The 25,381-nt window shown below is 37.1% G+C and overlaps 2 protein-coding genes across 2 annotated transcripts in view; both read right to left on the bottom strand.

Moving 5' to 3' along the window:
• Positions 1-1,220: 1,220 nt before the first annotated feature.
• On the bottom strand, positions 1,221-3,261 carry LOC130590136 (uncharacterized). The gene is made up of 2 exons (XM_057392117.1): positions 2,817-3,261; positions 1,221-2,583 (listed from the first exon to the last, which is right to left on the bottom strand). Exon 2 carries the CDS (start codon positions 2,569-2,571, stop codon positions 1,477-1,479), a length of 1,095 nt encoding a protein of 364 aa, XP_057248100.1. The 5' UTR covers positions 2,572-2,583; positions 2,817-3,261; the 3' UTR covers positions 1,221-1,476.
• Positions 3,262-3,460: 199 nt separating this feature from the next.
• LOC104903527 (protein trichome birefringence-like 40) overlaps positions 3,461-25,381 on the bottom strand; it is a 34,233-nt gene continuing 12,312 nt past the window's right edge. Inside the window, exon 4 of the mRNA XM_010691570.4 lies at positions 3,461-4,011. Coding sequence (XP_010689872.1) covers positions 3,531-4,011 — 481 coding nt within the window. The 3' untranslated portion in view covers positions 3,461-3,530. The remainder of the gene's footprint in view (positions 4,012-25,381) is intronic.

The following is a 25,381-nucleotide window of genomic DNA, read 5'->3' as shown; positions in this document are numbered from 1 at the left end:
ATTTTACTAAAACAATTTTATTTTATACTCATAATGTGCAATAGTTAAATGTTTGACCGTTGACCAGCAGCACAAGGCTGCTTGCTAACATCCAAAAGACCCAAAAAAATTCAAGACTTTTATTTTTCTCGAGTAATCGAACGAGCCACCACTCAACAACAATCAGCAGCCAACAAATGACAAGCACTAACCGACGGGTTCCGGAATCTACGATAAAAAACACCGGCCATCCCAACTGCCACCAACACACACCCGAACTCCTTCCAGTGCGTGTCAACAGCCACTCATCTCACATGTGCGTTGTTGCTTGCGTTTCGACACTTGTGCACCCATTGTTTTGTCCCTACCCCTATCAGGCGACCAAAGCCCAGCATCAGCCCATCTTAGCTGCATTAGACTGACGACAAAAGCGTCATCTTCACGAGCAGCACGCAAAAGCTGCTGCGACACCCAACGCATGTCAAACATGTGCGACCTCCACCTACTTCGCCACCTCCGACACCATTCTCCCTCTTTCTTGTCCCGATAGGCCAGCCAACATGGCTCCACCATCACCGGCGGGCCACCCAGCCATGGTTGGCTTTACTTTTTTAATTTATTTAACAATTTGCATAAAATTAAACTAATCTTTATTCACCAATCGTTTAAAGATTAACGATTTAATTAGGTTTTATGATCCAAAAATTAGAGTAAAAGTTTTTGTATAACTTAACAATTTCAAACAAAATTTTAGGTTTGTTAATATTATATTTTCAATGCTTGATCTTTATTAAACATGAAATCTAACAAAAAATTCAAAATTAGGGAAAAACTGGAATTATATTCAAGAAATTCAGAAAATTAACAAATAATATCCAAATAATTCGATAATAATATTTAGGATGGTATACCGAATTATCATAACAAGCAAGATTAAGTATTTCAATTGTTATCCTTAAAATATATCAATAATCAAATTAAACATAAAATTTAACTAAAATTCACAAATAATATGATAAAATTCGAAAATAAGATCTATTTTCAGCCATCATATTATTCTAGTATGTAGGTGATGAACATTAAATGTATTTAACAAATTAAAAATTAAATCTTTAATTGTTAACAAATTATTTCAACTATTAATCAAATTAAACGCTAAATAATTTAGATCTAACACATATACTGTAAAAATCCAAAAATTTAAGATACATTAACAATTAATTTTGTCCATATTAAAAAAAAGGACCTTTAAAAATTAATTTGACCATAAATCACAAATAAATCAATTACTTATAGTTTCCAATTTTTTTTTTTTTTTTTTTTTTTTGGCAATTCAAAGTTTTTATTGACTACCAAAAAAAAGTTTTACAACCTAAAAGGAGTAGGACTCAATAGCCAACTTCCCCCCACCTTCTAGGAAGGGTTTGGAAAGAAGACCTTGAGGACCAACCCCTTACAACTTACCTGGACAAGCCCAGGAACAACAAAACAAGAGGCTTATAATATAAGCTGAGTTACATCACAATCACATCTACAAGCAACAGCAAATACAATCTGCCTAATTACCTGCAGAGGAGGAAGGAATTGATCATCAAAGACCTTCCTATTTCTCTGTATCCAGATATGATAAACACATTCTATAAACAGCATATTAAGCAATTGGTGATGTCTATGTTTCTTCCTACTGTGTTTTGCTACAGTTGAGATGATTGTAGCAAGATCAGAAGTAATATTGACATTGATAAGCTGTAAACACCTACTCCAGATGGCTTTGCTGTAATCACAAGTGAAAAACAAATGTTCAAGAGTTTCATCAGCAGTATTGCAAATAGGACAGTGCTTATCTTTGACTACACCCCATTGGTATAGCCTGGTTTTGATGTTCAATCTACCATGAAGCATCATCCAAGTAATGAAAATAGCTTTAGGGGAAGCCTTGCTATTACATGTAATTCTTCTCCACTCCACTTTAGGTTGTTCTCCTCTTAAAAACCAGTAGCATTTCCTTATAGAGAATTTGTTATGATAAACAAACTGATTGCAAGTAGTCAAATCTATAAGTAGATGCCTTGCTTCAAGAATTTTCTTTATAGCCCAAGATAGCCTATTAGGGATAGCAGCTGTCCAAACATCAGCTTGCTTAATATAATAGACATGAAGCCATTTAATCCAAAGCCTATCTTGCTTCAAAGCAAGAGCCCAGAAGTGTTTTGCAATGGCAGCCTTGTTCCAGGTTATGATTTCTTTGAAGTTCAGCCCACCACAAACCTTCTTATTACACATATAATCCCATGAAATAGGAGATTTTCTGGAATTGGTATCCATACCTGTCCATAGGAAGCTTCTGAGTGTAGTTTGGATTTCTCTTAGCACTTTCTTTGGAAGGAGGAAGATCTGGCACCAGTAAGCTTGTATACCTTGAAGAACTGACCTGATTAGCTGGGCTCTATCAGCATAAGAGAGCTTCCTGACAGTCCAAGTTTTAACTCTTGCAACAACTTTAGCAATGAGAGGCTTACATTCAGTATAAAATAGTTTCCTGGAATGAAGCGGAACACCTAGATATCTAAAGGGAAAGCTTCCAATTGTCATTTGAAGCAACTCCTGAAGCCATAAATTCAAGCCATAAATAAATCCTCCCTTAATTGAATAAAAATAATAACTTTGCATACAATAACATGATCGTATAAATATATGAATACGATAAAACTGATACCACTATTGGAACATATAGATGCATGTAACTGAATTTAAGGAAACAATTTCTTAACATCTATCATAGGAAATGCAAACATAATCAAACACATGAATCATTTAATAGGGATTATATATAAAACCTTTGTAGCGTGATTTTCCTTTTGTATACAAGTTTTGAAGATCCAAGAGCCTCATGTGTTGCTCCTTTAATCACTCCACGAGCTCCAAATGAACACCAACTTTTGCTCTTCCTTAGAGAATAAATCTCTTGCTTTTAGGTGGATAGCCGCCGGTTCGGAGGAATAGTTTTGGATTTCATTTGCCCTCTCTTATGAAAAGAAATTGCTTAATGAATTTTTCACCTAAATCTTAATATTATATCTTATATATATAATGGAAGAGTCATAGAATAGATACGAGAACTAATTCTCCTCATATTCCTCATATGATCGGCCGAACCCTAATCCTAAGTGGATTTCGATTGCTTTGTTTAATTTGTGTTATAATGTGTGATCTCATATGATTAAATATAGGCCCAATCAATATTGTCTTATTAATCATTTTTATTTTCTAACGAGAAAATACGATTACTAATATAATTAACCTTATTATTTTTATAATAAAATTTCTATTTATATTTAGTAATTATCGGATGGTGCAACGACATATTCATTCACTACATTCAACAAAACAATTGTTTTCTTAGTGTCAACTAATTCAATGATATTGGGCTTTGGGGTAACATTAGTAATATGGCCCCCCATTAGACATACGTGTTCTGCTATTGGTACATTCAAAAGTATTCTTCTGGTCATTTAATGCCACTCAAAACTTGTTTAAAAACTATTAGAGTATCAAATATAGAAGAGGGAAGCATACAATAACCGATTCCAAGTATCCGGCAATCCAGGAAGACACCAATGACTACAATCAGCATTAGATGGAAGAAACCTCTTATATTTCGTAGTATAGATCTTCCATTTTCCATTCCCATACACAGATGGGTGTGCATCATTTCTGTATTGAGAAAGCTTGGTAATGTTCAAATACTTCACATTTGATTTGCTCATTCCTTCAATCAACCTCTCAATGATATAAACCATTAATTTTGGAAAAGGATTTTGGTAAGAGTCATCCATGATCGGCTGGGTTGAATTGTAGCACCATCGTTTACCAACGTTATGGTTTGCTGAAATGCTCCTGAAGAATACTATTGTTTTCTTTGGATCCACATTGTCTTTTATCCATTTCTCCCATGTTCTCATGCCTCTATCATATGCTAGTTGTATCTTCATCTTCTCCAGTAGTTGTCCTTTGTATTGGAAAAAATCCCACCTACATAGAAGCAGAGAATTCCAATTTGAATTTTATTTTTGATAACTCAAAGGAGGCAAATAAACAACTGAATGATCAGAGATACCTAGTTGCTTAAATTTGTTATTCCAATCAATTTTTACCTTCTACGCTCAATAATGGGTCCATGCACAATTAGAGCTAGGCATGGGAGAGCCGCCACACGAGTCTTCGTCTTAATTCATAAAGAGGTCTAAACATGTTTTTTTTTTTCCCGTGTGTAAAATGAAAGAGTCCCCTGTCCTACATGTATAAGATAGAAATATTTTCACCTAGTTAATATGTGAACAACCGTAAATGTTGCTTGTAGTGTTATCAGTATGGATTGGTTTAGAGAAACCAACCTCGTGCCCGGCTATTTCGCTTTACTTGTAACGATTTTAGAAACACTAGCTCATTTTCCGCCTCCTATTACTCCTTGAGTTAAATTTTTTTTTGTTTGATCAAATTTTTGGCATTGCAACACACAATTCAAAGTACATTTTACATAACTTCTTATGTTGTCGACTAGATGGTGCGGCTGCTTCACGTTTATCTCATTGAAAAATGTCATATCTCACTTGGTTTTTATTATTAAGCATTTGACTTACTGTTAATTGTGAGTCTCTCACTATGCTTGCTTACATATAAGATTTTCTTTTTAGGTGGTGTAGATCGATTATTAGGCCATCATCTTCAAAATTTTCTTGTGAGTTGCTATTGTTGGTGACCTTATCCCAAGATTTTTTCTGTCGGTGGCTTCTCTTTGTATCATCCAATGAAAGTTTTGTCTTTGTGATTGGGTAACTGTGTAATACTGGTTGTGATGTGAATTTGATAGGATGAAAATCATGAAGAGAGAATAAGGGAGTCATTGGTGGAGCTCGTGTATAGAGAGTAACAGAGATAGGAGAGAGGATAGAGAAAACAAGAACTACATTTTGATTATTTGATAAAAGAAAGGAACACAATTACAATGGTAATGTATTTATACTACTTTGACTAACTACAATTATAATTCTAACAAACTAGTGCTTAATAACAAGGAACTAACAACCTAAACTCCAACACCTTAACAACTAACTAGTAAGCCAAGTAAACTATAAATTTCAACAAGTCATTCATTAGGTTGTATCTGAAAATGGGATTACATCTCATTCTACCTCATCTAACCATTATGCTGCCTAGAGCATAAAATCAGTAGCTAATAACTGATTTTCTGCTTCCGAAATTCCATGTAGATATCACAACTCGAGACGATATTACAACTCGAAAAAGCCTTAGGCTCTGGGTCCTCTCCTTATGAGGCAAATGAACCTTCTACAGTTCCTAAGTTAGGTTTTATATTATACTCGTAAGTCGTAAGAAAGCTTTGTTATGTATATTTCTATATTTTTTGATGCTCTTTGTATGATGGGAAGTACTCTTTGATTGTAGAATACCATTTAAATAGTCCTGTTATCTGTTGTTCTGTTTGATTTTTCTTCGCAATCTGGCGAATGGTTTCATCCCGCTACGGATTTGATAAAGGAAATTGCAGTGAGAATTGGAAGTTGGGTATTTGGAGCAGTACCTTCTATTATTGTACAGAAAAGCGTTAGATCAGTCGGCGTCCACTATCATTTTCATAAAAAGGCTTGGATCAGTTGGCGTCCACTGTGCATTTATGGGACTTAGGTTGATCAAGGGCTTTTATGGGCGATTCGATCACTAGCTTGTTGTATTTGTATGGGTCTATGGTTTTTCACTTGTTATCTGTGCCAATGTTTTGTTATTGCTGATATTGTGCTCGCGGTTGCAGTCTAGTCAGGAAAGGAACAGGTTTGAGACATGATGCAGATCATGTTGGAGACATACCTACAGCTACTACATGAGCTGCATCACACTAGATTAGCTCCCTTGCATAACAGCTGATCATAGCTCCTATAACTAAATTTTGTTAGTTAGTTTGTTATAAAATGCCAGTTGTACAAAGGTAGATTGATGTAATCATTTCTATAATGTTCTCCCTAGATATGATTACTATAAATACTTAGTCTCATTTCTGTTATAAGAACTATTTCAGAAATAAATACAAAACTCTATACTTCTCTCTCTACATTTCTCTCTATGAAACAAGTTCAGTAGATTAATTTTGCATTGTCATGGATTGATTTGCATTTCTAACATGGTATCAGAGCATAGCAGTTCAATCTCATTCAAAGAACTTTCGCATTATTGATCAAAAAACTCTGAGGTATTCCTACATTCTTTTCTTACTGAAAATTTGAAGAAACTGTTTATCAGATTGAAGAAATTCATGCTACTGTAAGTAATTCTCAGTTCAAAAGTAATGTTCATCTAAATCCCAAAATCTCAATTGTTTCTTTGATTGTCTTTCAAGTTCATTCATCATTACTGAGTTTCTGAAATACATTTTGTCCTATAAAATCAAAATTTGATATCCATTAAACATTTGTGTGATTGATTAGATTCATTTCTCTAGTCTCTAAGATCACAAAATTTCATCTCAAAATGCCTGAAAAAACTTCTACAAACACAACAAACACCACAATTGATCCTTCTTTGGATCCTACATCTCCTTTCTATATTCATCCTTCTGACTGGAATGCAACTAGTTTTTGAAAGATTTAATGGATCTGGTTATAATGACTGGAAAAGATCTATGTTAATCAGTTTATCCGCTAAAAACAAACTTCCTTTTATCACTGGTGCATTGAACAAATTAACCTGATATTGGATCATCTACATACAAGGCTTGGATTAGATGTAATAGTATGCTAATCTCCTGGATTTTGAAAGTCTTGGATGTCACTAAAGCATGAAGTGTTTTATACTTTGATACAGCAAGAGAAATTTGGTTAAATCTTGAGGAAAGATTTGGTCAAGCTTCAGGAACTCAGTTGTTCTCTATTCAACAAGAGATAGGCAGTTTAGAGCAAGGTAAGGATAGCACTGCTGCATTTTTTGCAAAAATGAAAATGCTATAGGATGAGTTGGATGCCTTGAACCCTCTACCTGTCTGCACATGTACTAATTGTACTTGTGATTTAACAAGAAGACTTGTTCACGCTCAAGAAGAGGTCAGATTAGTTCAGTTCTTGATGAAACTGAATGATAGCTACAACATAGTCAGAGGAAGTATACTTATGCAATAGCCACTACCTAAAGTTTCCTATGCATAAAGGCTACTCATGCAAGAAGAGAAATACAAAGCAGCTCTGCAGCATTCTCAATCATCAGATGAACCTACATTAGCTTTTGTGGCTAATAAAAGAAGGTTCCTGGATTACTCAGATAACAAGTTCAACTCATAAAACAAGTTCAAGCATTACAGTTCTAATTCTATTCCTAGACAACAACCAGTTTCTAATTCATACAATAGTGAAAGAATTAGAAGATCATTATCCTATTTTAGTGATCATTGTAAAATACGAGGTCACAACATTGAAAGGTGCTGGAAAGTTCATGGATATCCACCAGGATTCAAAGATGGATTACAATTCAATAAAGAAAAAAGAGTGATGGTTGCAGCAACTCACTCTGAGGAGTTTGATGATCCTAATCAAGGAGAATACCAGCAAGAATTCTCTTCAAACCAATTTACTACTGAACAATACAACCAACTCATGCTTCTTCTTCACAAGAATACCTCTGAAACTCCTTCTCCACACTCATCTGCACTTCTGGCAGGTACATTCTGTCTGTTTTCAAATCTTAAGTCTAAATGGATACTTGACAGTGGAGCCACAGATCATATTTGTTATGATCTCAGTAGATTTGAGTCTACAACCTTGTTAACTAATATAACCAATCAAATTACCATTCCTGATGGCACTAACATCACTGTCACTCACAAAGGAACAATTATATTATCTCACAACATTCTTTTTCATGATGGTCTTCATGTTCCTAAATTTCATTTCAATCTAATTTCCATTACCAAATTATGTGCTGATTTCAATTCCTATGTTATTTTTTCTAACACAACCTGTTATCTTCAGGACCCTTCACTGAAAAGCAACAGGTTCTTGGTAAACTTCTCAATGGTCTTTACTGTTTTGACCAAGATGCTTCCATTTTAGTTCAACAAGCTTCACCTCCTTGCACATCTGTTGTGTCACGTGCTTCACAACACAATAAAACTTCTACAGCAATTCATGATGCTAAACTTTGGCACTTGAGATTAGGTCATTAACCATTTAGCCAATTTAAACATCTTTTACCTTATTTTAGATGTTTCTTCTTGTGTTCAAAGTGGTATTTGTCAAGTATGTCCTCTTGCAAAACAACCTTGACTTTCTTTTCATCATAGTGAAATAAAGAGTGTTAAACCTTTTCAGCTTTTACACTTGGATGTATGGGGTCCTTATCACACTGTTACACATAATGGATGCCATTTTTTTCTTACAATTGTTGATGATTTCACTAGATGTACTTGGATTCACCTTATGAAATACAAATCTGAAGTTGTTCCTATCTTCACTAATTTTTTACAATATATTCACACTCAATTTCAATTGTTTGTGCAACATGTGCGAACTGATAATGCCAAGGAGTTATGTGATGGTACCATGAAAGTTTTATACAACACTAAAGGCATACATCATCAAAGAAGTTGCCCTGATTCCCCACAACAGAATGGGGTAGTAGAACGCAAGCACAGACATCTCCTTGACACTGCAAGAGCTCTCACTTTTCAGTGCAATATACCCTTGAAGTATTAGGGTGAAACTGTTCTATGTGCAACTTACTTAATTAACAGGATGCCTCTCACAAGCCTACATAACTTGTCTCCTTACCAGCTCTTATATGGTTCTTCTCCTCACCTAAGAGTTTTTGGCTCTTTATGTTATGCTTCTACCCTTAAAGCTCACAGAACTAAATTCTCACCTAAATCTACCCCTTGTGTGATGCTTGGTTATCCTATCCATCATAAAGGATACAAGCTCCTAAATCTCACCACCAATAAAAATTTTTACTCTAGGGATGTTGTGTTTCATGAACAACATTTCCCTTACTTTCCATATCTCTCCTTCTCCATCTTCTCCACCTTTCCAGATATACCTTCCTTCTGCCACTACTTCTCATATTTATATTGATGTTCCTACTCCACCTATTCCAAATACCTCTTCACCACCCTCTACACCTTCTATGTCTTCCCCTTCTTCAAATTCTCCTATAAATTATACACCAGTTTCTACTTCTACTTCTCCACCCTCTTCTCCTTCTCTTCTTACTACTTCTCACCCTTCTATCAGTCAAGACTTGTCTATCTATATTCCTATTATAAGAAATTCTTCTAGAACCAGTTTACCTCCATCTTATCTCACTCAATATCATTGTTACACTGCTTCTTCTACACCTTCTTCTTGGACTCAACTAGTCACCTTCTCTCAATTTTCATCACACCATCCAGCTTTCCTTTCTCATATTAGGACTCTCACAGAATCCTCTTCTTACCTAGAAGCTTCTAAACACCCTCAGTGGCAAGATGCTATGACAAAAGAATTTCATCAGGCTCTTGAAGATAACCATACATGGGAGCTTACTACTCTTCCTTTAAACAAGAAAGCTATTAGGTGCAAATGGGTTTATAAGATCAAACTCAAAGCTGATGGTTCAATTGAGAGATATAAGGCACGTTTAGTTGCCAAAGGTTACAATCAGAAACATGGGATTGATTTTGATGAAACATTTTCACCAATTTTCAAGATATCAATTGTAAGGTGTTTAATTGCCCTTGCAGCCTCTAATGGTTGGTCTCTCTCTCAGCTAGATGTAAACAATGCCTTTCTTCATGGAAACCTCCATGAAGAAGTTTACATGGCTGTCCCACCTGGTATTCCTAACCTTTCTCATCTTGTTTGCAAACTAAGGAAGTCACTTTATGGTCTAAAACAAGTAAGCAGGTAGTGGTTTCAAAAGCTTGTTAGTGTACTTACCTCCAGGGGTTTTGTTCAATCCAAAAATGACTATTCCTTGTTTATTCACAAAGCTGGTTCCAAGATCACCATGGCAACTGTATATGTTGATGATATTTTGCTCACTAGCAATGATCCCTTCACTATCTCTTCTCTCAAAGACCATCTCCACACCTCTTTTAGCATCAAAGATCTTAGTTCTCTACATTACTTTCTTGGCTTAGAAGTTGGTTCTCTCCCTAATGGTTTTACTCACTAGTAGAATAAATGCTATTTGCTGCGGTGATATTGCTGCGGTTTTACCCATACGCAACAATATATCACGTAAAAAGAAAAGAAAAAATATAAAAAAACATATTGCTGCGGTTTCAATAGAAAACCGCAGCAATATGGTTTCAACGATTTTATTTTGAAAAAGTTTGACTACTTGACCGAGACATATTGTTGCGGTTTTTAGCAAAAACCGCAGCAATATATTAAAATAATATTAAAAAAATAATATTTTAAATATTGCTGCGGTTTTTAAAAGGAACCGCAGCAATATAATAAAAAAAGATATAAAAGACACGAGTTAGGGTTTTTTTTTTGTTTCCTGCCTTTCTCTCCCACACGCCGTTCCTCTCTCTTCTCCTCTCATCTCTCTCAACCTCTCCCTCATCTCTCTTCAACAGTCCGTCATCTCTCTCAACCTCTGTCAACCTCTCTCTCATCTCTCTTCAACAGTCGACCTCTCATCTTCTACTCTCGCCGTTATCCTTCGTCGGCCCACCGGCCTCAACGCCTCCCGTCAAGCTTCGAAGCCAACGAAACGAAGCGACGCCGACGAAGCCTATGAAGCTGTCAGGCCCACCAGCCTCGACCGCAAGTCGCGAATCGGTTCGTTGTTGTCGCTCCTCTACTCCGCCGTGCAATTTAACTTTTGTCGCAGTCGAGTGGATTTGTCGCCTATAACTCCGTCGAGTGGATTTGTCGCCATTGACGGAAGTTTTCCGACGACTGTGGATGTGTGTGAATTTGTCGCCTATAATTATGTGTTATCAGTTTCTTAGTTTTTTTAAGGATTTTTGATTTTCAGTTTGTTATTTTTTAATACATTTTTTTATGGTATTTATTTTTTGTAATTTGTTATTTAGTTATTGTTTTTATTTTTGCTTTCCATTTTACTGTATTTTTGATTTATATATTGAAGAAATTTTTACTTTCACACACATCATTTATATGTCATTTTATTTTCACACACATCATTTATATGTCATTTTATTTTAAGTTCATCTGCGAATTTGGTGGATAGTGGATGTGTTAGTGAGCTGATTTTAATATTTCAAATTTTAGTACAAAATGCAAAAAAAAAAAAAAAAAAAAAAAAAAAAAAAAAAATTTACCTTTACCAGGTCATATTGCTGCGGTTTTTAGGTCAAAACCGCAGCAATATACTTAAGTAAATTAATAAAAAAAGGAATATTGCTGCGGTTTCCAGGCCAAAACCGCAACAATATTCTCTTATAAACTGATAACACATAATTACATTGCTGCGGTTTGGCATAGAAACCGCAGCAATATCTGACATATATTGCTGCGGTTTTAAACCGCAGCAATATAATTATTACCTATTGCTGTGCCCTTAATTGCTGCGCGCCCTATTCCGCAGCAATAGGGCACTTTTTAACCGCAGCAAGTAGCCTTTATTCTACTAGTGACTCTCAGCCAACAAAAGTTCACTAAAGAACTTTTATCTTCATCGGGTATAACTTCTTATAAACCTGTTGTTACACCACTTCCTCTTAATACCAAACTTTCTTCTTTTGCGGGTGATCTATTCCATGACCCTTCTTGGTATAGATGTATGGTGGGTAAATTAAATTTTCTCACCCATACTCGTCCAGATTTGTCTTACACTGTCCAATTACTTAGCCAATTTATGCAAACTCCTAGACAACCACATTATCAAGCCCTCTTGCACACCTTAAACTCTGTTTCTGCCACATGTGGTCAAGGTATCTTACTCAGATGTTGGTCCTATCCAACTTCAGGCATATTCAGACAGCGATTGGGGCTCTTGTCCTGACTCCAGACGCTCAGTTCCAGGTTACTTAATGATGTTAGGCCACTCTCGTATAAGCTGGAAATCTACAAACAGTCACCAAGTCATCTTCAAAAGCTGAATATAGAGCCATGGCTGCTGCCTCTTCAGAAGTAATCTGGCTTGTTAGCCTTCTTACTGAACTTGGTATCCCTCATACTCAACCAGTTCAATTACATTTTGATAACCAATCAGCTATTTACATTGCCATAAACCCTGTTTTCCATGAGAGAACCAAACATATAGCTATTGATTGTCATTTCACTCGAGATAAAGTGTTAGAGGGCCGCATCCAACTTACCTACCTACCTACTAAGTCTCAACTTGCAGATATTTTCACTAAAATTCTGTCTTCCTCTCAACATAAACTCATTTTATCCAAGCTTGGCATGGTTTCACCCCCAAGCTTGAGGGGGGGTGTTGGAGACATACCTACAGCTACTACATGAGCTGCATCACACTGGATTAGCTCCCTTGCATAGCAGCTGATCATAGCTCCTATAACTAAATTTTGTTAGTTAGTTTGTTATAAAATGCCAACTGTACAAAGGTAGATTGATGTAATCTTTTCTATAATGTTCTCCTAGATATGATTACTATAAATACTTAGTCTCATTTCTGTTGTAAGAACTATTTCATAAATAAATACAAAACTCTATACTTCTCTCTCTACATTTCTCTCTATGAAACAAGTTCAGTAGATTAATTTTGCATTGTCATGGATTGATCTGCATTTCTAACAGATCATGGCATATCTAAAACATATTTGAACTAGAATGGAAAAGCTTTGTCAAGTTGTTGCGTCAAAATGGTATTGTATGGGTATAACCCAAGTATGTTAGTGGATGCCCATGGGATGTCCGCAAATATGTGTCGACACATAATCGTGTCTCCCTATTTAAGGATCCGATGATGAAATATATCGTAATAGGTTTGACCCAAGGGTAAACCAATCCGAAATAAAAGCCATTCAAAGCCATTTCGAAAAGTGTTAAAGCCCTATTTTAAAGCCCAATTAATTATTCATGATAATTAATTGTACTTTAAGCCCAATCCTTTGAAAAGCTCAATTAATTATTTCACAATAATTTATTGATTTACTTTAATAAATAAATATTTTCAAAAATATTTTTTTTAATATAAAATCAGATTTTATCCCGTAAAATCAGATTTTCAGAATTAGAGGATAAAAGAAATCTTTTACAACGCCTTTTCTACAAAAGTTGGCAAAGGCACATAAGCAGCCAGGCTGGTGCGTGTAGCGCACTAACCTGCGCCTAGTGCACGTCTATGCGTTAAGCGCGGCTCTGTCCACCTGTGCCAGGTGCACTCATCTGCATCTGACACATGGATTTCTGACTCATTCAGAGTCCTGCATTAAGCCCATGTCTCTGCGTGAGACGCAGAGTTTCTTTCTTGTCTTTTTAAAAACGCGTATGTGTACGCTTTCTAGTGGGCATGTCGCGTCATGCGCTTCACACATCAAATAGGCCTGATTTCCATACAGCTTTTAACACGAAATTTCGCATTAACAAACTTTGAACTCAATGAATATCTTTCGAACCTCTCTACGCATTATAAAACTTTCCTACAATTCGACGACTTCAATGGGGAGGATTTCAAAAAAATTAATTATTTTTATATAAGTGGGTGAAACATGAAAAATACAATTCATTTTAATTTTTATGCCTTTGGATAATATACAGTTTTGCCTATACATGACTATTGTTCAGCTACCACAAGGACAATCTACCTTGCCTCATTAGCACATCTTCTATGTGTGAGGTCATAAGCAAACCCGAGAGATTTGCGCTTTGTCCTTCCAAAAAGCTTCATGAGCGATAGTGTTGGATCTTAGTCATAACCAAACTTACCCAACCATGACATTGTTCCTGACTTGAGACTGGAGTGCGTCTTACACTTGGCCACCTCTTTAAGCAGGGGTACGAAGCGTGGGATCAAGCTCTTAGTCATGGACCCTTTTTAACCTTAACCTAAACCTGACCAATAGTTGTAGAACTGGACATTAGGTTGAGAACTTTTGCATCCATGTTACCTGATATTAATGTGTAATTGCAATTTTTGCCTGGTAATATGCTTTGCTCCTGAAATTATTGCAAATCCCGTCTAAAACAAAACGTCGTTTTTGCCCGAACCTTCGTCAATTTATCAATACGCGTGCTGCCGAGCCTTGCGCCAAGCGTATAAGTGGTGCCTAGCGCAAAGCTCCTGCACTAGACGCATAGACCGTGCACCGCATGCATTAGTTGCCTGACACATAGTCTATTTGTCATGCTTATTAGTCTTTTGGCCTTTCTTTGAAGTCTAAGATGACAAGTTTGCGTCAATATCATTTTATCAAAATCGATGTTATTCATTGCATCAAAAATCGCGTCTAAAAACAAGCAAAACCATCGATCGACCAAAACATGTAGGGGGAGTAGTGTGCCAAAACTTTAGTCTTATGTTTGTCTGTCTGCATCCGAGTAGAATCATAGTAATTCTAGGGGTCTCACCTAACTCAAGAAAAAAAGTGGGGGGGGGGGGGTCAGTCTTTTCATGCAAGGTCGAATTTGTCCTAAAAAAGGTACATCTAGGAAAAAATGGTCATGTTAGAGTTAGCTTCATCATGCACGTCCACCTCTTCCCATCTCCTTCCTATTGTTCAATAAATTTTCTCTATCAATCTTACCTTACCATTTTCAATCAATTTCAAAAACTTTTATTTTTCCAAAATCAATCCTTCACCCATGTTTATTATACCTTTTTCAAAAAGGATTTACTAATCATCATCATAGCACGAAATTTCAAAAAAAAAAATCGAAATTAATCCATCATCTTTTCCTAACAAAAGATAAAAAAAAAAAAAAAAGGCTTCCTTTCGGAAACAAATTACGAAAAATTCTAAACCTATTCCAAACACCTTCAATAAAATCTAATCGATCCAATTCACTTGCATAAATTCTAGATAGGCCCATATGCATTAGAGTTCATTTTGCATTCATATTAGGCTCGCTAGCATTAGAGTCGATCTTAGGCCCATAAAAGTCTAGCCCGTGTCAAAATCTAGGCCCATTTGCATCTTTATGTGAACCAGAGTCTATATCAAGCCTAGCCTAAGTCTAATCCAAGTCTATTCTAATCCATTTCCAATGTAAAGCCCATGTGCATTTTCATGTCTAATCCATGTCTATTCTAATCCATTTCCAATATAGGACTAAGTCCAAAATGGGTTCCATATAAGGTTCAACTCATTTAAGTCTAATCAACTCCAATTCCAAACCATATAGGACGAAGTCCGAACCATTAACTCTAGCAAAGCTAGCACTCTTTAATTCCATAATGGCACCCTTTAAGTCAATAACGACACCATGTAAGTCCAAAACGGCACCCTGTAAGTCCATAACGACACCCTTTAACTCCATAACGGCACCTTGACCTAGAAAAGTTAGTCATCCTTGTAAGTTGATAATGAAACCCTTTAAGTCCATAATGACACCTTGATCTAGCAAAGCTAGTCATCCCTGTAACTACATTTCAATTAAGGCTCATAATGCCTAAGGCAACGCAAGCTCACCCAAAGTGGGGGTTCTATGTATGGTGGTTCTTCCAAATCAAATCAAACTCCCGAAGAGTTGCAATCCAGGGACCTCACTTTGTGAACACCATTTATTTATTAAAAATAATTTTCGAAAAATCATTCTATTTATTTCTGATCATTCTACACATCTTTTAGCCTTGTAAAATCTTGACCTTGCATTGCAACCTTACAAAACCATGACCTTGCATTGCATACATCCTAGGCATGCCTAACCATGACCTTGCATGACTTGTCATCCCTTAGCTTTGCATAACCTTAATCCTTGCAATAACGTCTCATGCATCCCTAGAGAGTCTTAGTTTACATCTTTGCACCTATATGTAACATCTTTTTCTACAACTAACAAAATTGCTTGTAGTTATTCTCCTACATACTAACTTTGTTTTGCAGAGATCGATGTATATAGATTAGTTCTAAAGTGCAAACCGTTTGAAATCATTCTTTGTCCCGACATCGTATATACTTTGACCATCGGTTTCTTGAACCTATGTCAAATTGGGGGTTTCTGTATACACATAATTGTGTCTCCCTATTTAAGGATCTAATGATGAAACCCACCATAATCTGAATTGGCCCGACCCAAGGGTAGAGCAGTTTGAAAAGCCATTCAAAATCATTTCAGCAAGTGTTAAACCCCTATTTTAAAGCCCAATTAATTATTCATGATAATTAATTGTATTTTGAGCTCAATTCTTTGAAAAGCCCAAGTAATTATTTAACATTAATTAATTGATTTATTTTAATAAATAAATATATCCAAAAGATATTTTTCATATATAAAATCATATTTTATCCCGTAAAATCAAATTTCCAAAATTAAAGGATAAGAGAAATCTTTTACAACATGTTTGCTAAAAAAGCTGGCAAAGGCACGTCAAAACCCAGGTTGGCAACATGTTTTACAACGTGTACTCCTGATATATTTATTTCAGAGTAAAGTTTGCCTACTCTGCCATCCTCAAAGAAAAGGATAAGACAAAGCTGCTAATTAACATATCTTGAACGTTTTGAAACAGAAGCTAGATGAGTTCAAAGGGGATGGGCCAACATGGTACCAGCTGTACTTTGGGGAAACATAATAATTGAAAAAGAAGCAACGGGAGAAAGTTCATTTAAGCTGGCTTTCAGTGCAGAAGTTGTGTTGACGGTAGAGGTGGATTTGCCATCTTATTGGATCAAGCACCAAGATCTTGAGAAAAACGATCAAGCACTCAGGCGGAACCTGGATTTCTTGCCAGAAATAAGACTCATTGTGAACCTGAAACTAGCCGCTTACAAAGAACGAATCAGTCGAGCTTACAACAACAAAGTATTGGAGAGGCCGATGGATGTTAGCGACCTAGTCTTGCATAAAACCGCGGCCAGTGGCAAAGCTCACAATGAGTGCAAGTTGACTGCTAATTGGGAAGGACCCTACATTACAGCTAAGAAACTTGCTCCCGACTCTTTCATTCTAAGGGCATTGATGATAAGGAGCTGAAAAACTGTTGGAATACTAGTGTTTTAAAAATCTATTATGTTGGATTTGTCAGATGTAATAGACCGAGAACCAGTTTTGTTATATGAATAACACAAATTCCTGCCAGTGTTTCACCAATTATCTTGTTGTTTCCGTAGATACACGTAGAAAGATACTGATAAACCACATAACAGGTCAGCAAACTAGATACTAATGGCCAAATAACATGCAAAGAACGTTAACAGCCATATAACATGCCTAGTACAAAAAGAAAGCCATATAACATGCTAAGTGCATTTGTGATCACACCACATACCAACCACAAATAAAATCCATATAATAGGCTGAGTGCATTGACGATCATATAACAGACCAAGCACAGAGAAAAGCTATATAACAGGCTAAGTGCATTCACGGTCAGATACCAGAGCTAGCACAGATAAAAGCCATATAACAGACTAAGTGCATTCGCGATCACATAACAAACTAAGCGCAAATAAAAGACATATAACAGGCTAAGTGCATTCGCAGTCACATAACAGACAAATCATAAATAAAAGCCTTACAATAGGCTAAGTGTATTCGTGGTCATATAATAGACCTAGCACAAACAAGCCATATAATAGGCTAAGTACGGTCACAGTCACATAACAGAGCTAACAAGCAAAACTGATTAAGTGCATTAACAGTCATGCAATGGATATGTCATTATTGGTCGTTTTACGAAATCATCCCATTCTAGCAATTATATGACTAAGGCAAAGATAAGATAAAATACATGACGACATTTTACGGAATCACAAAAACTTTTATAACTCAATGTGCTAACTGTTGGCTTGGCGACCAACTACAACAACAAAATTAGAAGGCAACCAACAAAGGGCATAAGAGTAATAAAGTAATTACAATTATGAAGAAAAAGATGATAACAACTGTATACACTAAATTCCAACATAGGCAAAATAAAAAATTCAAAAAGATTCAAAGGCTACAACCTACAAATTGTTAGAAGAAAACGAAGAATTGATAGATGGCTGCCAAAGACATCAAGAGGGGGGAGCATCCTCACCTTGATCTTTAGGAGCAGGCCGAGGATCCAAGTTGGTAATGACATCCTCTCAGCGAAAAGACCCCCTCAAAAGGCGTGATGTGTTAGCCATCAGGTCCGTTTTGCACACGCACCGTCGTACCACTTTTGCAAGTCCGACCAGGACTCCTGAGACTTCTTGAAATCATCAACAACCTTCGCGGCTCCCCTAGCTTCAACCTCAGTTCTAGCCTCCAAGACGACAATATATCCTTTTTGGTCCCAGCAGCATCTACAGTTTTGGTGAGCGTCCCAACATTAGCTTCAGTTTCCTCGAGTAGAGCTGCTCGCGAACTCTGAGTTATCAACTCATCTTACAAAAGCTTTTGAGCTGCAGTCTTGGCTGCTAAGTCATCCTTAGTCTTCTTTAACAGGTCCTAACAAACCTCAAGAGAATGTTTGTAGTTGTCCGACAGCTTCTAGTACTCAATATACTGCTCAATTAGCTCTAAAGCAGTGTTATTTGCATAGAAATGGAGATAAGGCATTAAAAAATGCAGAAATGAAGGACATGAATGACAAAAGTGCATAGACATACCACAAGCTGGTCGTGAGCCAATCTAGCAGCAGTAGTCATCAAAGATCATGTCGGCCTATCCAACCGCAATTGCATGCCCGTCAAAATCTGGTAAGCAAGGATGCCACCACTCTCCGGGATGTCGGCACAGAGTGACTCATCTTCCTTAACATCCTAGTCAGGTTGATAACCTTCGCACGGACGATAGGCCGACGATCAAAGGAGGCCGACTAGCGAAGGAGGTCGTCACAGACTTGCTCAACACCACTTCTTTCTTCCCGATCCACACCTGGAACAAAGAGAAAATGTTGGGAGAAATATTCAATAATAAACTTGGAGCAGTGATCATCTCTCGCAGCTTCTAGCGAACGGTAGAGTATGAGCCCGAAAGCCAAGTAGCAGTCTCTTGTTGACTACTAGGCCCAGTGGCCACGACCTGCTCTCCGCGGCTTTCAGCATAGGCGTTAACGTCCAGATCTTCCAGTTAAACAATTTCATTATTAGTGGCAGAAGTAAAATGATCTGCCAAGGTCGGTCGCTTATTACTGGTCGTATCCGCTTCAGTCCACTGAAACAATTTCATTATTAGTGGCAGAAGTAGAATGATCTGCCAAGGTCGGTCTCTTATTACTGGTCGTATCCGCTTCAGTGTGTTCACGAACCCCTCCTCTTAGTTCCGCCTTTAAAACAGAAGATTGAAAGGAGAAACATGAGCCCTAATTGGATTGGAGGAGTGTTCAGGCCACCAGAGCTCGTGGTCATAACAATAGAACCGCCATGAGGCACACCCCGACCCGGAGTGCGACCCGCGTTCCTGCCCTTGTGAACAATGAGGCGCACAGATTGAGGATCGTGGCGATTCCCTCCACGACGGCCATTAGTGCTACCGTGCATGGTTTCATAGTTTTCCAACGGCGTAGGTTGCATGTTTATTGTCGGCTATAGATTCTCGTTGATGCAAAGAGCTTCAAGATCAATATGAGAAAAGCCTGGAAACTTTTTAAAAAATAGTTAATAAACTAAGACTAGGAACATTGACAGACGGACCAGTCCGGTACCAAACTTACCATTTTCATGAGTATGAAAAAGTAACATGGCCGACAAGGGGTGACTCCCGAGAATATACTTAGTGTAAGGGAGCCAATATTTGGGTTCCTTGATTATAGATGTCCTCTCGTCCTGAAAATGATACTAGTAATCCTCCGTATCGAAATAGGGGAAGGCCGTCTATTCATTTTGGGTCACCGGAACCTGGGGTAAATGCTCCATATGAGGATGCGGGCAAGTGAAAGGAAGGCATACAGGGAAATCTTCAGGCACATGTACCCAGAAGAAGGCATCCTGCTAACCATTCAGACCATCGGCTGAACTGTCAATTTTCTTATCGGCAGTTGTTAGCGACCACCATCCCGCTTGCCGAGCAGAGCCATTCCTCTTTAATCAAAGAAGATGCTGGAACAAGTTTAAAGTTTCTCGGAAATCCAAGGAATGGATAGTCAAAATATAAGCAATCAAATTGCAGATCGCTAAGGGAGTTAATTGGGCTAAGCAGACACTGAAAGCATTCAAGATATTCACCAAAACATGATATAGAGGGATGTGAAGCCCAAACACGAAATGATGAGTATAAACGAGCACATGACCAAGAAGGCACTCCGTAACAATAGAGCACCCGGGAGGAACTACTAACCGATAACCATCAGGAAACTGGTACAATGTGTCAGCGAGCTAGGGATAAGTAAGGTCGAGAGCATCTTGATGCCAATATAGATTAATATCCACACTCAAGGGTACAACACAATCATCCTCTATTAGGGTTGGCAACATCATATTCCTCCTCTATGGCATTAGAGGTGTCGACCTTCCTCCCAACGACGTCGGAACTTTCCCCAACCATACGTTCAGACAAAGGCATACTACTGCCAATATTCACGTCCATAGTATCATTCGGGTCATTGGTTATGCGAGAAACTAGGCTGGCAAGAGAAGACTGACCTTGGTAAACAGACTCTTGATTGGCCATAACGGTCGAAATAGGGTCACTGTTGTCACCTAAATCAATGATATGAGGGTGAGTGGGGGCTACAGACTCTTTTAAACGAACATAAAAATCAAGAGTCGCCTCAACCCCAACATCCGCCAAATTGTCTAACCAAGCATGTTCCCTAAGTGGAGGTACATCAAGGCTGGGAACATCGTCGGGTGGAGGGTGCTTAACGGTCCTTCTAGCAAGAATTTGATGCCTTAATTTGTGAGTGTTTGTCTATCACCACTCTGGCTGGAGGCGAAATATCTCATTGTCATATGTTTTTCTTCATGAGTGGAAGGGTCATTAAGAAACTTAGATCTATGCTCCCTCTCGGCCATGAGTGGTATGTCCACTAACGGTCTAGTCTTTTTTCCACCGATGCTAGATTCAGCGGACAGGGGGGAAGATGGTACGCTCTCAGTCATGAAAATATCACTTGGAGTATTTTGATTATCAGACTGGTCCAACATGACGAAAACAAAGAGAGCACATATATAAAAAAGGTTTGCAGGTGGAGAAAAACCCGGAAACGAAAAGTCGCCGGAAAAAGCGAAAAAGCAAAAACAGTCGCCGGGAACAGACGAACAAGGTTCTCGAGAGTGAGATAACACATAAAATTTCCAAGCTTTGCCTAGAAAAACACCGGCGAAGAAGAAGTTTCAAAACCCTTGAAACACCCAGAAAAGAGTCGTCACCAAAAGCGAAATTTTTGGTGCAATGGTACCGGAAAGCGAAAACTAGAAATTTTAGTAACTTTTTAGGGAAATTTGAGCAGAAAAATAGGAGTTTTTAAGCAAAACAAGTTCTGAGAATGGACGTTCGTTAGAAAAAACACCAAAGAAGAAGTTGGGAAAATGTGAAAATCAGAAAAAAGCACAGGTTGTTCTATATACGCGCCTAACGAACGACCAAGATAAAAAAAACTCCTCAACTCCCTCTCTGGATCTTCGCCATGTGTCATGCCCAGATGAAACGTAATAAAGTAATGGGCGGGATTTTCAGAAAAAGGTAATCATTAACTTTTAGAAAATTTTCAAGGACACGTGGCATCCAACTATTCAACTACCCTGAAAAATTAAAGACGGTGATGCGAGTGAGTTGTATGGGTATAACCCAAGTATGCTAGCGGATGTCCATGGGGTGTCCACGGACATTATGCAGGACGCGAACGTGTAAACAACATCCCTAGCTCATGAAGTTAATGCGCTATGTTTGTCCGACAACGTCATTGGAGGTCGTCTAACAATACAAAATGGGGGAATCTTCCCTTTTGTCAAGTGCACCATACACCTGTAGAAGGATTACATCCCTTGTTAGAGGAATAGTACTTCTATAAATTGCGCGCTGATACTACTCTATAGGTACATTCGCTCACACTTAAAATTCCAATCTCTCTATACATTCTCTCTGTAAATCCTTGGTGGACACGTACTGACTTGAGCGTTGGAGGTAGGGATGGGCAAGGGTAGGGTCTGGGTCGGGTCCAGCTGGACCCTAGACCCGGACCCTAAATATATTTTTTGCAGACCTAGACCCGGACCCAGACCCTAAATATTTTTGCAGACCCAGACCCGGACCCTAAGGGTCTGAAAAAATTGGACCCTGACCCTGACCCTTAGGGTCTGGAGGGTCCAGGCCTAAATTTTTTATTTTGCCAAATTTTCAGCATTATTAATATCAATAATCATCTGAAATTCGTATGAAACAAACACAAAAAATCGCATGAAACAAACATAAGAATTCGCATGAACAAACACAAACATATAAATTGAAAAAAACGAAACAAACATAAACATAAACTTATAAACTGAAAAAAAACGAAACAAACACAATTCACAAACATATAAAGTGAAAAAAACGAAACAAAAACACAAACATACAAACTAAAAAAAACGAAACAAACACAACTTACATAAGAGTTCAGAATAGGTGTTTTGGTGTTTTAGTTTAGGTTTTAGTCTTTTCGAAAATCAGTTTTTTTTTAAATAAAAAAAAAAGTTAAAATGTATATATTAAATAAGTTTAGGGTCTAAGGGTCGGGTCTGGGTAGGGTCTGGGTCAAAAATTTCAAAACCCGAACCCGGACCCTAAAAAATTTACTTGGACCCAGACCCAGACCCGGACCCTTAGGGTCTGAAAAAGTTGGACCCAGACCCTTAAATTAGGGTCGGGTCCAACAGGGTCCGGGTAGGGTCCTGGACCCATGCCCATCCCTAGTTGGAGGGGGGTTCCTCGCATCCCCCAAGTGTAGTTTACGTTTGCTCTCATGCAGCTATTCATGAGCGGACGTCAACTCCAGTCGTTGGCGGACTCTTCTCAAGACCGCTAACCGTTCTATCACCGGAACACTTATGTTCCTTGTTATCGGATTTATTTTGCTGGAAATACATGGTGGTGAGAGGGGGACAACCACTCTTGCTAAGAGCATTCTTAACAATGAAAAAAAATGGTTCATGAGGATGAACCTTTTTTTTTTTTTTGCTTAATCATGAACTGGTAAAGGATTCGTGCATAAATCGAGGTGCACCTATTCGATTTTCCGAATAGTTCATCTGTTAAAATTCATCACAGTATGCTGTATGTGTGTAGAGAAAAAAAAAAAGCAAAAAAACTCAAACAGGCCACATGTCACTAGTTGATTGGAAGAAAGGGTGCTGAAAAAAAAACGGTGAACGACATGTGGCAGGCTTTTATTGGGTTTTTTTTCAATTACAATTTTTATAACGTTAATATTTCAAAAAATACAATTCTAAAAAAAATAAAAAATATATCAAAATTCATATTTTTTTATTCTCTATAAATAGACACCAATTTTGCTATATTTTTTTATTAGTTTTACATTAATTAATACAACTTTATAGAATTATTTAAAGAGAGAGAAAATGTGGTGGGATAGGAAAAAAGAATGAGAAAATAGTCATGAACCATTATCTTTGGATTCATAGTTAAGAGTGAAATTGAAAATGGTTTGTGAGAATGATGTGGAGGAGAGAGAAAAGAGGAGAGAGAAGGATGAACCATTTATTTGGGTTCATTGATAACAGTGCTCTAAGAGTGCTCCCAATGGTTGCCCTCCTTGTGGGTTATGAGGAGAGAGAGTATAAAAGTAATATTAGTTTATTAGGAGAGAGAGAAAATTTGGCCAAGAAATTGATGCCCAGCTCTTCCTGATGGACCAAGAAAAAGAGGAGCAAAGAAAGAAATGGAGGAGAGAGAAAAAATGGTGAAGTAGGTGAAAGAGTGAGAAAGTAATAAAATAAATTAATGCCGAAAAAATAGTCTAGTCTCTTTCTTTATAATGGCGATTAGGTGTCACTGTTATTTCATAGCGTCACATTTTTTTAAACTAGATAACTTAATTTTTCTTTTAGCAACTCCACATCCGCCAGCTTCGGTTCATTTTTGGATCTGTTAGGCCTATTTTTATCGAATTCATGGACCTTTTTTCGCTAGTGATTTCAGGTTTTGGGTCAACTTCAGATCATTATATTTTGGACCAGATACAAATTTCGTGTCAGGTTAGGTGAGTTTATAGCAGGTTTATGCACAAGTAAAAAAGTCTTTTTCGTTCTACTTTTACTTTATTTTTCCGTATAATATTTGTAAAGTTATTAAATTCAATAAAGAACATAACAGCAATCTCAAAACAAGATAACTAATAGTCTCCCTTGATTCGACTAAGGAAGTTCAATAAAAAAAAATATATATAAATAAAATATTCGCAAATTTATATGATTGAGCAACATATATTTTTCCTAATGGTGAAGGGTTGATTTTATTTTTACTTATTTACATTTAAAAAGGAAAAAAATCATATAACTAAGAAGAGTCGGGAAACTTGAAAAAAAAAAAGAAAAAAAGAAAAGGAGAAGTTCACAAAAGTTGAGAAATTTTCACTAAAAATTAGGAAACGTAAAAAAAATTTGAAAAAAAAGTTTAGAAAGTCTTTGAAGAGTTAAGAGAAAATAAGATAGGTTCAGGTTTGTTGGAATTAAGGCTTGAAAATCCTTAGCTTCTTTTATTAAAATGTCTCACATTGCTTGTTGGAGGGAATACTTCCTTGTTTTTATATTCCCTCTCTCCTTCTTATTATTGAGTTGGTATTTGAGATGTTTTTGTTGTTGGATGTCACATTTAGTTTGGGCTTGCTATCACACACGCATGTGCCACCCACCCGTACCGGGCCATGGGCCTTGGGCCTTGGGCTGTTGAAGATTTGTATTTGACCGTTACAGGATTAATGGCAATCCCATAATATCCCTTTTCACTTTTCTCATGTGTTCCTGAATGTTTCTTCTTATTATGCTCTATTGCTTTTTTGGTAATTTCTTCTTTTATACTCGATTCATTCATCAAAGATCGTTGTATTTACTATTCATGTTGTCAAAGTAAAAAGTTATTTTAAACATATGTGATCATATATCCCATAAAAATAGAGTATATTTTGAGACCTTTTTAGATTTGTTTCAATAAACATTATATCATTGTTTACTTTTCACATATTTTTTTACTAATGCATGAATAAAAACTATTATGGCCTGGTCAAAAGTATTCATGAGAAGCCATATATACAAAAGTATTAGACAATTTAAAAGGTTTTGATGTGCAAGTCCATGGCATAAGAGTCATCTTAAAGGAACAACGGAGGCGACAAACACATTTCTTTCAATTTTTGA

This window comes from Beta vulgaris, chromosome 9, assembly GCF_026745355.1.
Source record: "Beta vulgaris subsp. vulgaris cultivar EL10 chromosome 9, EL10.2, whole genome shotgun sequence".
NCBI lineage: Eukaryota > Viridiplantae > Streptophyta > Magnoliopsida > Caryophyllales > Amaranthaceae > Beta > Beta vulgaris.
Note: the sequence above shows the minus strand (reverse complement) of the source record. Positions and strands in the feature narration are given on the sequence as shown.